Genomic DNA, 16199 nt, shown 5'->3' with positions numbered 1-16199 from the left:
GGGTTGACTGGTGAGATGAAGGCAGATGTGCCTCTCTGTCTTTCACACCTGCCCACTCAGACGGCAGGCGGAGGGAACCCCTGCCCTCGCCTGCAGCATCAGACAAGATTAAAGCCATGGACAGGCAGACAAACTGAAAGTCATGCTCAACAAATCCTCCCACACAGTCTGCAGCCACAACAAAAAGATCTGTCAGAGGAGCTGGATGCTGCACAGGACAAACATAGTCTGATGTGTTGGCTATTGACCAAATCTAACTCCTTTAATTTAGAGTTTTGCTTAAGGGCAGGATCTGATCTTCCACCTCTCTCCACTCACATTTATCCAGCTAATTATCTTCTGGTCACAAGATGCTTCTCCAGTGTTTGTGCGACAGTTAATCATTATTTTCAGTTGATCATCTACTGTAATCAGGGCATGAAATTCCTCGGTCCGCACTTGTACAATGTGACTGAGGGATTAAAGGTTCAATTATTTAAAATAAACCCTCTGTCACTTGTACCTCCTGCAGGAGAAGTCAATTAAAAACATGATGAAGGGTTGGAAAGAAAATGGATTGCGCTTCTAAATTAAAGAGGTGGCTGCAACAATCAGGGTGTGCTCGAAGACAGAGGAGGGTGTGATGACGTCAGTGTTTGACAGACGAAACATCAGACAGCCTCTCAGTGTGCACAAAAAAAAAAAACTCAAGAGGCTTCCTCTCGCTGGTCATTGTTCAGCAGATCCAAGGAACAAGCTCCGAGGACGAACAACGCTCAGGCTGCGGCCAAGACCAGGTACTAAGTTTTTCTTTTTATTAGAAACCATGAATATTTGATGTATGGATTATAAATTGATTGTGACCAAAATGTTTTCATGAATTGAATGTGTTCTTATAATGAATGTCTTTATAATGTGCTGATTTTATTATTTTTAATAATAAGCAAAAAGCTATGCAAAATAAAATGATAATCAAGTTTTTATATTTTAGTGAACTTATTCCTAATATACGTGTTTTCTTTAAATCTTGCTACAGACTCTTATCTGATGATGCATCTTCTTTTTTTTCTCCAAGAGATGTTTTTCAATCCTAATCTTATCATAGAACCAGATGCATGGCTGTGTATATAAACCAAAAGCGTTTCATCCAGTCAGTGCAGCAGGTGATGTGTCTGACACATACTGTGAGTCTGTGACTCGGCAGCACGAGCAGAGGCAGTGCATGTTGTTGCAGCGGTGTATCTGTGCTGCTGCTGCCGTGCTCATGGCTCAGAGGAGGGCTGCTGCTGCTGGCGGCTGCTGCTGCTGCCCGAGGGCACCCATGAACGAAGACAACGCCCGTTTCTGCCTTCTGGCCGGGCTCATCTTGCTCTACTTGCTGTGTGGAGCGGCCATCTTCTCAGCCCTGGAGCATCCCTTTGAGCTGCGTGCCCGCCGCCTCTGGAAGCATCAGCTGGACAACTTCACCCAAAGGTACAGGGTCAACCTGGGCGCCCTCCACACTCTGCTGCGGCAATACGAGGAGGCAAATGGAGCTGGGATCAGAGTGGACACATTGAGGCCCCGCTGGGACTTTTCTGGAGCGTTCTACTTTGTCGGCACCGTGGTCTCCACTATTGGTGAGCAATCACTTTTAAAGTTTTATACAACTTCATCCTTCTCAGATGCTCCTGTCCATGACCTTTTATTTTGCATTTGTCTCCTTTAGGCTTTGGCATGACCACACCAGCGACCATATCTGGAAAAATCTTCTTGATCTTCTACGGTCTCATTGGCTGTGCTGCCACCATTCTCTTTTTTAACCTCTTCTTGGAGAGGATCATCACGATGTTAGCTTACATCATGCGATGGTGTCACGAGCGCCGGCTGAGGTGTGGTGGTGTCAGGGTGATGTCAAGCAGGGAGGAGATGTCAGGTGAGGAGGACAGCCTGGAGGGCTGGAAACCATCGGTCTACTACGTTATGCTGATCCTGGGAGTAGCATCAATTGTGATTGCGTGCAGTGCTTCCACCTTGTATTGTTCCATGGAGAACTGGAGCTACATGGACTCCCTTTACTTCTGCTTCGTGGCTTTCAGCACCATCGGCTTCGGGGACCTGGTGAGCAGCCAGAGACAGCAGTATGAGTCTCAGGAAGCCTACCGCCTGGGGAATTGCCTTTTCATCCTAATGGGAGTATGTTGTATCTACTCACTTTTCAATGTCATTTCTATTGTCATCAAGCAAACTCTAAATTGGATTCTGGGTAAACTTCTATGCTGTGGGCAGCATCAGCCTTGTTCTTGCTTTGCACCTGGATGCTGGGGCCTCTGCTGCTCCTGCCTCCAAAACAAAAATCACAACCAGAGGCCCCTGGCAGCACACCCCAGGCGTAAACACTTGAAACGTAACACTGTGCAGCCCATCTCATCCCACTGTCCTGCAGGAAGACACCGATACACGGATGGCTCGGAGGAGACGGTGTGTGACAGTGAGACGGATGCAGGCCCGGTGGCTGATGGGGTGTACGTCGGGCGTCGTCTTTCAGGAGAGATGATCTCGGTCAACGAATTCATGGTGTCTAATAAGGTGTCTCTGGCGCTGCTGCAGAAGCAGCTGAGTGAAACAGCTCACCAGGGCCCGCGGCAGAGCTCCAGCCATCAGAATGGATTCTCTGGTGGCGTGGGGGCTTTGGCCATCATGAATAATCGCCTCCAAGAAACCAGTGTGGATAGGTAGCACTGAATAACACACTGGGGTCCTATTCCCCCTTTTTACTTAAGGATTGATTTTTGAAAAGTCAGTAATTTGTTCTCTCAGTGGGACAAAACCAAATTGGGAAAGTAGAATAATTCTCCTTCAATTAGCGTCTGTCTGAGCATATTCAGTGGAAGTCTATGCATATAATAACAGATTCTTGATTCGGAACAGCATTTTGCTCCGTGATGAGAACGACAGCAAGACGACATCTAAAATTCAAAGAATTCACCATCACTGTGAAGAGGGGTCTGATGTCTTGAAGTGATTGACTCATACAGAAGCAATCAGACAAAAGAAGCAGTGAAGGACCACTTACAGGAGACAGCTGATTTAAGAGCGCTGCCCAGTTCCCTGTGCTCCTCAACAAACATGGCTGTATGTGAGGGAGTAGTCAACACACAGACATAAACGCAACATCTCCTCTTAGATAACAGATGGCTGCATGTATAAATCATTTTGAATTGTGATTAGCGCTTAAACAGAGCTTCTTCAACTTGCAGCAGGAGCACAGAGGAAGAGACAATTGAATTTGTTGATTGCACACAAGTCACCCATCTTGTTTCATCAGTTCATGTCATTGAAATGTTTTGTAATCACGACAGAGTGCTGAGATCCAGAGTATTCATTGGAGCTCATCTAATCAAACGTGGGCTGTAGAGGACGTCCTTATAATCAGAGAGATCACAACAGAGCGGAGGGCAAGATTCAGGTTCTCCTCAGCTCGCTGGAGGAGATCCTTTACTATGCAAGACAGTGCATTTCATCCATTTTGTCTCATTCTGTATCATTTTGTCTGATGGACTTTTTTTTTTAAATTTTCCTCTCATGGTCACAAATTGTCTTTATTGTTTCTAACTTGAAAGCAATGTTGAAAATTATTATTTTTTCTTATTTTCTGTTATTGTGAGTAAAAACACTGCCAGTCAGTTAAATATTCTTTATTTAGGTTTAAAACAATCATGGCTCATAACATGTATTGTCTATACACAGAAGTACTTACTGAAACAATATAATACTGCAGTATGATGCAGATAGAAATGACTGAAACTGATGCCGTTTGTTAATCTTATCAATACTGTAAAAGATGAATAAGGCAGCGCAGTACATATCCAAGTCATGGAAAAAATACATTTCACATACACTGAGGACTGTGCTTAGAATTATGATTAATCTATAGAAGGAATTGCACAACATGTAGAACTTATTTTATATAAAATAAATATTGGTTTGTCTGTAAATATTGACCTTAGGGTATTTGGATCAACTCTGTGTAGCTCTTTTTGCTTTTAAATAATCAGACTTTTCATTCCACACTCCCGTCAAGTGGATTTTATTCTACAGGTTTAAAACTAAAAAAGTGAAATAAAACATCTTTGTTATCTTGAGATAAAATGTGAAATGTAATTTTTCTCAATGTGAATGTCGAGACTTACTTAGCAGGATAAAATACTTATATCATTGTTTATATGCCTTTCACTTCTAACCACAAGGAAAAAAAATATATACATTTGTGCACTTACATCAACTGCTCAGCTGTTAGCATTCCCTGCTGACTGCTAACAAATTAATACTGCATGTTAGCTGCATATTTACTAGCACTGACAACAGTTTACTTTCCTGGAGGTGAAAGGCAAATAGAAGTTTTTTTTATAGTAATTCTTTAATTATATCTATTCATAAAACATCATATTTAAAATACAACCCATTCTGTACTAACACTTCTTATTTTATCCAATGGAAATGGACAATTTCACAGTTGGTTATTATTCAGCTTTACAGGCCGTCATCTGTACTGTCTGTTCACTGAATATGAGGCAGAGGTTTGTTGCTGGGTCAGTTTCTGAGATAAGTTTTTACAAAATGTCCTTCTTATATAAATATAAATGTATCAGGCATTAGTTCTATTTTTGCATTGCATTTGTTGTGACAAGATGCTAATTGTTAGCATGATGTAAACAAACACCCCTGTCATCACCATCTCCCTTTTTGTCAAATTGCACACACGAAGGAAACAGTTTTAATATGGACATTAATTACAGTCCCTCCACGGATCCTCGGAGATGAGACCCAGTGGAGCTTCTCAGGAGCCTCCCAGGCCCTGGACACACATAAAGTAGGGAATAATTATAGTGAATTTAAATAGTTTTTACAGTCACAATTGCACATTAAAGGAAGTGACATGGTCAGAATTGGACGTATGTATACTTTGTACTCACATTTGGGACTGATGGCTTGTGCGTCTCTCTTTGTTGATAGTAGGCAGAAATAATGCAGTTCCTTCTGTAACACGCAGAAGTTACAAGGTGTAATTTGATGATGCACACTTATACACGCAATTACACACACACACACACACACACACACACACAAACTTACTTGCTCTGTATGCCTCCCCCTGGTGGTAATCCAGGTATGACGGTGGATGCGAGGACCGTGAGGACAGACAGCAGGTCAGGTTCCTCGCCCCTGGCACAGAGCTCATCATAGATTTCTGTCCGGTTAAAAATATTTCAGAAACAGGCATTTAAAAAAAATTAAGAGGATTTCTCAAGACTTGTACATATTACATACACAATTCATAGTCACATTATCCTTTTTTTCTTATATTGTCAAGAAATTGTCAACCATGAGAAGACCAAAACAAAGAATGTGTTTTCACAGTTTAAACAGTTGACAGCTGTAGAGTTTTCTCAGACGTTACTCAGACTGGAGTAAATTAGCGTATACTTGCAGTATTATTGGCACTATTTACAGTTACATTAGAGTGAGAAGAGTATTTACAACACCAGGATATTGGATTGACTGAGAATATACATTGTATGTGTGTTGCATCCAGAGCAACAGTGTGAATTGTTGAAGACATTTAATTCACAATACGTATAATTATAATACTATATACTTTATACTTGTTATTTTTAGCAGAATCAATTCATTGTTGATTTTGGTCTTTTCATGGGATTTAGTGGACGGAAGAAAATGGAGAACTGGTAAAAGAAAAGTGTTAAAGAGTTTCATGTCGATGAACTATCGGTGTGGATTATTAGACCTAATACCATTATCAACACACACCTGCTACTTTGGACTCCAGCAGGTCATCCAGTTCAGCCTCCTGGTGTAATGCCTCTGCTGACAGCTGGGGGGCTCCAGGGAAGCACAGCAGGATGATGCTGATGTTGTCCAGGCTGCCCTGTGGAGCGAAGCAAAGGTGTCATCAGAGGTGAGTTATGACGGCTGACATAACAAATGTCATCCTATGATACGCTATTTCATTCAGGGTGAACTGTTTCAGAAAAGAATCATTTTCACCTCGAGGTTTGCACACCAGCGTCACACAGATGCAGTGGAGCAGGACATTTGAAATGAAGTGTGGAAGAAGCTGTGACATTTTGAGGTCATTGTGCAAAGCTGAGGACCTGTTACATAACAGAGTGACATGATGGCAAAACAGAGCGTGCATGTGGCCTGTGTTCACCCTGGTATTATTATTTGACTATAATGAGTATACAACAGTAAACATGTTTTATTTTATCAAATGCCTAAAGGTTCTGTGTTCCCTGGTTTTATACAGAGACTAGGTTTAATTACAATGAATAAATAAATTCAAATAAATAAATTATCAATAAATTAAATCTTATTTGTTTAGCCAAATTCAAATCCCAGTTTGTCTCATAGGGCTTAACAAGGTGCAATTCCCTGCCCTTAACCCTCAACAAGAGTGAGGGAAAACTACAATAATAATAATAATCCCTAATATATATATAATATAAACGGGGAGGAAAAACAGAGAAACTTTAGAGAGAGCCACATGTGAGGGATCCCTCTCCCAGGACGGATAGAAGTGCAATAGATGCTGCATTTGGCTGAACTAATAAACAAAATTACAATATTTACATCATTGACTTGATTAGACAATAGAAAATGGAGGAGTTATTGCCAGTAATGGTAGAATAGGTTAGAATAGGCTTACTGTAATATTGTAAATCATGGATAAAACATAAGATAAAAAAGATTTTCTTTCTTCAGTAGTTCTAAAGCCCTTCACTAACCACACTTGAATCTGAAAGCTGCAATGTGATTGGAACTGGCTGTGGTGGAATAATTTTTGCCCCTCACTGGTCTGAAGTGAATATTTATGTATGCAATGCTGTGTTCTAAACATCAACCTTCAACCATGTATGACACTCTCAGTGGCTGAAATGAATAATCCCATGTAACCTGTTCTGACACCTCTGCAGTCTATTTTAAGGTGGTCTGTCAGACTCAGCAGCCTCAGTGTAAATGAGACTAAACCAGTCAGTGATGTTCTTTCAGTCTAATTATTATCATTCAAGTACTCTCTGGTTCACGTTTAGATTTTTGCATCTGTAAATGGACACTGATGTGTTTAAAGCGCCTATAATCTATATGTTTATATTCATAATGTAGCACATGAACATTTTTATGTGAAAAGAGTCACTTTGATGAAGTGGCGTTTAAAACTAAATTGATGGCCCACAATATTACTAAAAGCCCCAAAACACAATGCACACTTCCTGTCTTACGGCAAAGAGACACATATGTTATTAGTGTACAACTAACCTAAATTTAGAATGAATAAAATACTTATATTTGCCAGGTGGTTAAAAACATTATTTCAGAGAAATCCTTAAACCACACATCTGTTTGTGTAGTTTGCTTTACATTTTTTTTATCCTTATGAGAAGTAATTTACATTTACAAATAAATCATCAGACCAACAAGTTACTGGATTTCAATTTCTATGGGCACCAAATATTGAGAGCACCCATCACATTTCCTTGTGGAGCTCCACAACATTCAAAAAATGTGTCTTTTAAAGCGGTCACCAGCTTTTTAAGTATTGATTCAAAGAGAGAGATAAGCTATAGTTGTTGTATTAAACTTTTTTTGTAAATATGCCTTTAAATATGACCACCTGTCTCAAGACTGAATATAAGTCACATATAAGATTGATTATGTATGACTAGACTAGATGTGAATGTGTGTGGAAATGGAGTGACCTTTCAAAAGCTGAGCTCTTCAGATCAAGCTAAACTCTACAAAGTCACATTTTAAGGGATTATGTTATTACATAAAATCCACAGCCCATTAGAAATTATGTAACTCAGTTTTAGAGTGAAATTGTGTTTTTTTTGTGTTGGATTTACAACATGTAGAAATGCATAAGATGCTGGATCACTTGTGTTGGTTCTGACCTTGTAGAGACAGAGGTCAATGACTTGAGTGCAGACATCCCTCAGATCAGTGCACACACTCAGCCGGTTATGGATAAAGGCGCACAGCTCCTCATTGCTGATGGTGTCCCACACCCCATCGCAGGCGAGCACCAGGAACTCATCTGCTGGCGAGCGCTCCACCACAAACACCTCTGGCTCCGGGGACACCATCTGCTGGCTGGGCGGTCGGTTCTCTGCCCCCTTGTAGCTGAAGTCCCCAAGAGCACGGGAGACTGCCAGTGAACCATTGATCCTTTGGAAGGACACTGAGCCGCCTGCGCTCTCAATACGTTCCTTCTCCAGAGGGCTGTAGGGTTTGTGGTCGTCAGTGGAGAAGCAGACCTGGCCAGATCGGCACAACATGGCTCTTGAGTCACCACAGTTGGCGAAGTAGATGTAATACGGAGAGATGAGGGTGGCTATCACAGTGGTGCCACCTCTCTCCCAGCCTTCTCGACGTGCCACTGAGTGTAGGTGCTTGTCAGTTTGCAGGAAACCCTCGACGATGGCACCTCTCACCTTTTCAGGGTCATCCTCTGGTCCTATTCCACCTGGTTAGACAAAGAAGTGCGATGTTTAAAAAGCAAGTGTTTCCTGACACAAGTAAGCAATAAAAACACATCACAACGCAGAATTAAAAAGATATTTGGAGAAGTATACAATCTGAAATGATCCTTGATGATATTGATATTCATCAGCACATATTTAACCAGCTGTCATCAAAGCAAAACTCCATCATTTGTGATTCAATCTTTTACATTAATATAAAGTATGTCACCTGTGGCGAGGATGTGACCCAGAAGGTGCTGGGAGCAGTGCTGTGCCACGGAGCTGCCTGCATGCCCATCAAACACAGCGAAGAAGCTCCAGTCTGCGAATTCTCCACCCAGCTGTGGCACACAGTTGTGGAAGTCCTCCATGTTGGCCCTCCAGCCCTGCATGCTCCCCAGGGCGTAGGTGAGACCCCAGCGGGCACAGCCCTCCTCTGCCAGCTTGTCCAGGACTGGCCGGTCCAGGTAGGGGCTGGGGATGACTTCCTCCTTCTCCCCCTCCCCTGGCTTTTCCCCCTCTGCTGCTCCTCCACCACGGCTCCCCTTGAAGAAAGAGCTCACCTTCTTCTCCGTCTCTTTCACCAGCTGCCGTACAAATGCAGGCATCTCCACGCTGCCCTTCCTGGATGTCCTCATGGCTCCTGTGAGCAGCTGATGTGCTGTGGATCTTTTCCTGTCCCTGCCCTGGTGTTTGTGGCTGGGATGCAGGGCTGAGGTAGGCCTGATGCTGGGCCTGTGCAGTGACTGTGTAGCCCTGCTGCTCCAGGGCTCAGAGCATGGCTGCCTGAGCTGATGGATGTTCCCTGTGCTGGCTGCTCACCCCCGTATCCCTGTTCATCTCCTTCCTCTCCTCTCTGCTTTCCCTCTCTGGAGACCTTCACCGATCAGCCCTTTCTCCTCCACTCATCCTTCCTCTCTCCTACGTGTTTGGTCTTGCCTCTGTGCTGCTGTGATATTACCTTCTCCCTCTCTTTTTCATAGCTCTTCCCTCTTTCACCAGCTCTCCCCTCGTCTTGTTATTTTCCCTGCCTCTGCTGGGATTGGCTGGCTATTTGTGTGCACCAATCGCTGCCTGGCTCGCATCCCCGCTGTCATGTTTAGTGCTCACCCTCTCTCACTGTCCTCCTATCTGCAGCACTGCCCCTCCCACATCTCTGGTAATCTCAACCTTTGATGAGATGGGATTACGGGCTTCCACTGTTGTGGATTACATGACTGTCAGCCATTTAGCACAAAGTGTGTGACTGACAGTATTTTGTTGCGTGTTTCATTATATACAAATCAAACATGGGGACAGTGCACAGGCTGCACCACTGCAGGGATTCATCACTGATCATCCAGCAACACTGACAGACACTTTAAACCTGAAATAAAAGATGCATTTTTTAAAATTTTAATTCTCAATTAAAATAGTGTTTACACATTTTTTTACCAATCACATTTTACTGGTTCTAATGTAGCAGTAAAGCAAAATGTGTTAGAGGCAGGTTGTTCTTAATGGATATACAATTGTTAGTATTCTTCTTAAATGCCATCTCAAATAAAAAGAAAAGAAAGCAAATGTATGTTTTTGTCTTTATAAAGACAAGAGATGTGGACATTTGTATCTGCAACAGGGATGAAGAGGCAAAGACTGGTAAATGTTTTAACTAATTATTTTGTTTTCAACAAGCGGAAACAGCATTTTTCGACTTACTGCAGTCTTGTTTGGCACCGTTCTGCTGAAATCTGTGGATTCAGCCAGGATGGCATCTCTGCATTCTCTCTGCACCGTGATTTCATGATGACATGTTACTGTGACCAGGCATGATGATATATTTGGACAGTTTTAATGTTAAATCATTCAAGTATCATCACTTGTCATAAAGGTGTATATGTAAATGTATATGTATAATTACATTATATAATCATGACAATTTTACATAGAATACTTCATGGATCCAAATAACAAGCTTTCTATAAATGAAGTAGGTTGGGATGATAAGTGTAGTGTACAGCAGGTGGAGATAGCAGCCTATAGACACTGATTTTAATGTTATTAATTTTGATTGTTAATTTTACATTAAAAGCTGTTCCCAGCCAACGTAGCTACATATCATGGTGAGGGCCTCTGGGTGCAGGTCGGCATCCAGAGTCCTCACAGAGCTGTCAACCAAGAGCCTCTGAACGCTGAGGGACATGTACATGCTGACGTCTCAGGTTCCCAATTTGACTGTCTGTGTGTGTGTGTGTGCATGTGTGTGCGTGTGTGTGTGAATCCAAACAGGGGGTATCCAATACAGGATAAAATTAGGCCAGCCAGGCCTTATATTGCTGACTGAGCCCGGGCAGCCAAAAAAAGCCTGGAGTGAAAGCCAACAGCGGGAGCGCAAGGAAGAGAGGAGAGCAGGCAGGATCGCTGCTGAAATGGCCACCAAACGTAAGCAAAGAAATGGTGACAGCTTAAAGTAAAGTGAATCAGTGAGGAGAGCGGGCAGTGGTCAGACTCCACCTGCCAGGTGGGGGGGTAGATAAGTTATTTTTCCCCTCTGCTGGGCAGGTGTGGATACAGCATGTCTGTCATTTGTTGGATAGCATGGGACACAGCTAAATGAGACTCTGTCCCTGAATGAATGTTTGTTGTTTGTTTCATTCTTAAAGATCCTAATGGTCCAATTAGAATTGTTATTGCTATTTTTATTTTGTATTGTTTAAAATAATGAACTTATGGCAGCGTATGGTTATGCCAAGCTTGGAAAATGACTTCATAGGTGTAACAATAGGGATGTTTTCAGATGAGCCATTAGATTAGACTGTTTATGTATATTTTATGTATATATGTTCCACTGGTTCAATAATTGGGTGAGTGAATACGAGACTCTCTTATTCATGCATTGTCTCTTCGAGGACAAGTTGTTGTTGTCGTGTGTGTGAATATGTTTATGTGTAACATTCTCGAGGATTTATTTTAATCAGATAATTGCTGTGATATTAACACTAGAATTAGGAGGCTCATCTGATGATTTGTTGTTTGATGGTCTGATACACTGTGACTCAATGAGAATGTATTTATTATTCATTCAGTACAGAGCACATTATTAGAAGCAATACATCCATTCTGACGTGCTTTTTTCTAGCACAAAGTAATGATTGTAAAGAATCTTGTTCACATTATGAAAGCTTATGATTAACATTATAAATACGGCATTATGATTAGTTGTATTTATTTTACTTTTCATCTTTTCTCCAGCCTCTTTCTTACTTACTCACAATTTTTAATTAATTAACCTCCATGTAGCTCTCTGGCACAGAGGGAGGGATGTGTGTCATGTTTCTGTCGGCAGCAGCAGTTTTGTTTGGAACAAAAAGAAGAAGGTGATCTGGGTCGTTACATTGAACAGTGAATCCACTCAATGCATTTTGATATGACAGAATTTAAGAAATCTTATGAAACAAAATCTGTGCGTCTTTTTATAGAGCCAAGAGTTAAGAGCTGACTTGTGATGACATGTCACAGGCTCTCAACTATACCAAATGGATGATCTACAAACTTGTGTCCCCTTGTTTTGCAGTTGTGGATCTGATGTACTGGCGGAGCGTGAGGTGGACCGGTGTGGTGTTCACAGGGCTGGTGATCAGTCTGGCGAGCCTGTTCCAGCTCAGTGCCATCACCGTGCTTTCCCACATCTGCCTGGGTATCATGAGTGTCACCTTCCTCATACGCCTCTACTACAAGCTGCTGGAGCTGATGCGCTGGAACCCCGGGGTGCACCCTTTCCAGTGAGTCTGTTGATTTGGGCCACGCTGGATGTTCAGTGGTAGAAACATGCTGCTGCACGGATCTCTGGGGTTAAAACCTTCAATCATGTGGCAGTTTTGGCCAAATGTAGGGCCTCGGTTGACCTGTTTTACCGGAGTGAAATTAGATTTCATTATTTTTGCCAAGGAGGTTACATTTTCACCACTGCCCATTTGTTTGTAAGCAAGATAAAATGTTTTTTTTTTTGTTTTTTTTTGCATTTCTGCAAATTTCCAAAAGAATATTTCATGAATCTTGATGGAAAAAAAGCAATATTAAGGAAACTGATTTCTGAGTGTGTGAAATCTGGTGCAGCTTGATAGAATTTCAGTTGTATGTTGGGCCTCGGTGGAGGTATGTGCTCTACTGAGTCCCATTCTAGTTTTTGTATTTGTGTGTCTGTGTGCATGTTCCCAGGTCATATCTGGATTATGACAGCACTCTGACAGATAAGGATACAGTGATGCTGGTGGAGGAGGTGGTGCTTCTGGTTGCATTCGCTGTTACAGAGATCAAACGGCTCCTTTTCATCGACAGCGTGATTGACTCCATAAAGGTCAGAGCATGATAATAAAATAATGATTGAAAAGTTCCATGTGAGCCAAATTAATCAATGTACAGTATCTGATTCATGAAACCTCAAAGCTGAAAGATGAAATCTAAGTCTGTAACTATATTGTAGAAATACACAGGAAAAATATACCATTGAATGTCTCTACTCTCTCTCTCAGTTTGTTGTGCTCCTGTATCTGTTGACTTATGTCGGTGTCCTAATCAACGGACTGACTCTGATCATAACTGGTGAGTTGAACTGATTCCAATGAATTATCCTTCTGGCATCTCTGTGTGACCTTAACTCTTTGTGCTTTCATCCATCCACTCCTACCTCACCCTGAAGAGCCTTTTCACATGGACACATATGAATGCGATGTGACAAAAAGCCGTCTAGAGCTTTACCAGTGTCCTAACATATCTTATCTTTGCTAATTCATTTCAGTAATGTGTTGCACTACACAATACTATGTTTACGAGTCTTTTCTGCTTTGTCCTTGTTTTTCAGCTGTGATCACTGTTTTCTCACTTCCTCTGTTTTACAAAAAGCAGCAGGTAAGACAGTGTGAACTGAACATTTCTTTAAATTATATATCAATAACATCACAAAGCTTCATCTCCTTCAAGCAGAATACAGACTGGTTGGTTTTTCAAGAGAATTCAAGACTTTTCAAAATGATTACATACACTGCGCAAAATACAAATACATATTTACTGTAATTTTTTTCTAAATTAAATATAAATACCATAAAATACAGTACTTTATTAAACATATTAAGCATTCAATAAAAGGCATTATCCATTTATTATCCATAAATTAATACAACAGGAAATCAAATATCTTTTTTTACACGATTAGATTTATTGATTGCTCAATGGTCCTCCTTGATAGTAAAAAACTTTTTGTAAAAAATCTCAAAAATACACATCCTATTGCTGTATATATGCATTTGTACTCGTATGTGTATTTGAAGAACTAGAGTGTATATGAGAATATCTACAAATTTTCTTGATGACAACGACAAATTGTGTTAGATGTACTGACCCATGTGTTATTGTGCTGTCAGGTGCGGATAAGGAAGATTGTTCGAGCGGTAAAAGCTTTTGTGAAGAAAATCAAAAACATGTAAGTAACCTGCTCTTTACATATGATGTTCTTCTATGTTCTTTTCTAAGTTTCTGGTTTCTGGAATTATACATTGCTTTCTTTTATGTCTGTTTACATTGTTGTGTAATGTGAAACCTCCCCATCTCCTTTTTTGCAGGTGCCTCAATCTGTATAGTTCAGTGAGACCCTCCTCTGTTCCTACACCTCCCCCGAAACCTGCAGCTGTACCCGCCGCCAAACAGAAAGCCAAATCAAAGTAACTCGTTTTGTGGTGTTGAAGGCACCCAAGTTTGGGATTTGGAAAATGTTGGAAAGGTACATCCTCTGTGGGGGCCGCTAGAGGGGCAGCTCATTTCCATCTCTGCACCGCGATGTTTGTTCATGAGAGCAAGTTTTAATTGATCCTGACGGCTGAAACAAAACTACCATTCACTCAAGGACGGGAAGGGGAAATGTATGAGCAGAGGAATTTTATTTACAGAGATGTTTTGTTGGCAGTGTTTAGAATAACTAGTTCACACAGTCATGCAGTCCAGCTAGGGACAGCACACAATATCACTGGTTCTTTTCGTTTAATAACATCTTGATTTTTACAGAATGAGAACTGTGCTCCTGTTGATCTGCAAAACATCTCATCATGAAGCTATGAAGCATTATTGCTGCTTTCATTATTTAGCATCAATTAATTTCAGTTGAATAGACATTTGATAATATTATCTGCATCCATCAATTAAAATATTTTTATGCTTGCTATGTTAAAGAACAAGTCAATCCAGCTTCAATATAACGCAGTAGAAACAGAGAATAAAGTTTAGTTCACCCACTTTAATGACGACAATAAATGATATAAAAACTGTCCTGCAGTGAATTACGCTGCTTTACGGTACTAGACAGCAGTAACTTTATACTTTACAGACTACCGTTGGTTTTAAAAACCCCTAACCCTAACCCCCCTAACAGCTGACTGTTGTGGCTGAAAACAAAGCTTTGAGAGCAGTGAGAGATCCGATCGGTCAAGTGTGCACCAGAAAAAAAAAAAAAAAAGAAAAACTCTGCAAAGCTGGGGGAACTGCAGAGTCCAATGATAACATCTGCTGTTCATTATTTATACTTGGATTATATTGATTATAAATGATTAAGTGCTTTAATCCTGCCAGTGTATGTCTCCAGTTGCTCTTTCAAACTCTCTTGGAGCAACAGGACATGCTACTAGTCTGCTGTCATGTTCACAAAAACTTTTACCTTTTTGTCTAAGACATAACTACATATATAACTTTCTTTAAACCATGTTTGAATTGCAAAAAGTTGCTCCATAACCTGCCATCAGAGGACAACAGGAAATAAACAACAAAAATATTCATCTTCATCATCAGACATTAGACACTTACTGACATAAAGGTTTGAGACAGAGGAATGGGTCAAATTAGCAAATTGAGCTGTGCAACATAATGTTGCTGATAACTTGAGAATAACAAGAAGATGAAGAGGACAGGTAAATAGATAAATAGCGACTTTAAGAATCCATTAATATTTATACTCAGACCTCTTCCAATGGAAGGTCAGGCTCAGCATCCTGAAGAGAAAACACAGATTGCTCCTGTGGCACCAAGAAAAGTATTATTTGACTAAGAATAGAATTTCTTTTTAATATTTTTTTTTTGTCCAATGCTCAAACATCTCCTCATCCACATTTTCCAAATCAACCAAACGATTCTATTGTCTTCACTGTAGCTCAGGACACTTCAGTCGTTAACTGACATGGAGCAGTTGGATTTATTTCTGTAACTTTCTGTTCAAGCTCTGGCCGGGGCTGAAAAGTTGCTAAAAATCGTCCAGTGCTTTAACAAATGAGGTTTAATCGATTATTGCGAATATTTCAATTTTTGGTGAACTTTTCCTCTATTCTGAAAACTGTATGGTTTTAGCTGCCAAACCTGAGCCAGTCAACTGTAAGCAGTTATTTCAGTGCAGCTGGTGAGCTACTGTTAGCATGTCAGATTAGTGTTCGTGATCATGTGGCGCTCTCTAGTGGTCAGTGTTTTAGAATTTAAAACGAAGCTGCACTCATACTGCCATGTCTTAATGAGCTTATGTTATTCACTGAAATTTTACATTGTGATGCAGGATTTCAGCAGCATTCAAGCTCAGTTAATATCATTTAACACTACTGTCAATTGTGCAACAAAATAAAGGTGTAATTGTGGTCTTCAGAGAAGTAGAGCCCATCGCTTGAAGCTATAGGCACAGTCTGTAACAGT

General features: G+C 40.9%; 3 protein-coding genes across 3 annotated transcripts; 2 read left to right on the top strand and 1 right to left on the bottom strand.

The window, feature by feature from the left end:
* The first annotated feature begins 779 nt into the window (after nt 1-779).
* kcnk12l (potassium channel, subfamily K, member 12 like) lies at nt 780-3654 on the top strand. The gene is made up of 2 exons (XM_020085642.2): nt 780-1598; nt 1688-3654. The coding sequence occupies exons 1-2, from the start codon at nt 1091-1093 to the stop codon at nt 2695-2697; spliced, it is 1518 nt and encodes a 505-aa protein (XP_019941201.2). The 5' UTR covers nt 780-1090; the 3' UTR covers nt 2698-3654.
* ppm1nb (protein phosphatase, Mg2+/Mn2+ dependent, 1Nb (putative)) lies at nt 3641-9517 on the bottom strand. Its single transcript, XM_020085579.2, has 6 exons — nt 8731-9517; nt 7932-8503; nt 5788-5905; nt 5095-5209; nt 4935-4998; nt 3641-4816 (listed from the first exon to the last, which is right to left on the bottom strand). The coding sequence occupies exons 1-6, from the start codon at nt 9137-9139 to the stop codon at nt 4799-4801; spliced, it is 1296 nt and encodes a 431-aa protein (XP_019941138.1). The 5' UTR covers nt 9140-9517; the 3' UTR covers nt 3641-4798.
* Nucleotides 9518-10778: 1261 nt separating this feature from the next.
* Nucleotides 10779-16156, top strand: rtn2b (reticulon 2b). Its single transcript, XM_020085449.2, has 7 exons — nt 10779-10922; nt 12055-12262; nt 12699-12837; nt 13013-13082; nt 13342-13388; nt 13901-13959; nt 14099-16156. Exons 1-7 carry the CDS (start codon nt 10910-10912, stop codon nt 14199-14201), a joined length of 639 nt encoding a protein of 212 aa, XP_019941008.2. The 5' UTR covers nt 10779-10909; the 3' UTR covers nt 14202-16156.
* Nucleotides 16157-16199: the final 43 nt, after the last annotated feature.

This window comes from Paralichthys olivaceus, chromosome 15 (assembly GCF_024713975.1).
Source record: "Paralichthys olivaceus isolate ysfri-2021 chromosome 15, ASM2471397v2, whole genome shotgun sequence".
Classification (NCBI taxonomy): Eukaryota; Metazoa; Chordata; class Actinopteri; order Pleuronectiformes; family Paralichthyidae; genus Paralichthys; species Paralichthys olivaceus.
This window is presented reverse-complemented; position numbering and strand designations above follow the sequence as displayed.

Bases quoted from the DNA above. Each gene is read 5' to 3' on its own strand.
- ppm1nb (XM_020085579.2), bottom strand. From the start codon at position 9,139: ATGAGGACATCCAGGAAGGGCAGCGTGGAGATGCCTGCATTTGTACGG. The intron at 8,504-8,730 runs GTGACATACTTT...TTGTCTAACCAG, and splicing joins GGGTCACATCCTCGCCACAG to GTGGAATAGGACCAGAGGAT. The intron at 4,999-5,094 runs GTAAGTTTGTGT...TGCGTGTTACAG, and splicing joins GGGGGAGGCATACAGAGCAA to AAGGAACTGCATTATTTCTG.
- rtn2b (XM_020085449.2), top strand. The intron at 12,838-13,012 runs GTCAGAGCATGA...TCTCTCTCTCAG, and splicing joins GCGTGATTGACTCCATAAAG to TTTGTTGTGCTCCTGTATCT. The intron at 13,083-13,341 runs GTGAGTTGAACT...CTTGTTTTTCAG, and splicing joins ACTGACTCTGATCATAACTG to CTGTGATCACTGTTTTCTCA.
- kcnk12l (XM_020085642.2), top strand. From the start codon at position 1,091: ATGCATGGCTGTGTATATAAACCAAAAGCGTTTCATCCAGTCAGTGCA. The intron at 1,599-1,687 runs GTGAGCAATCAC...TGTCTCCTTTAG, and splicing joins CACCGTGGTCTCCACTATTG to GCTTTGGCATGACCACACCA.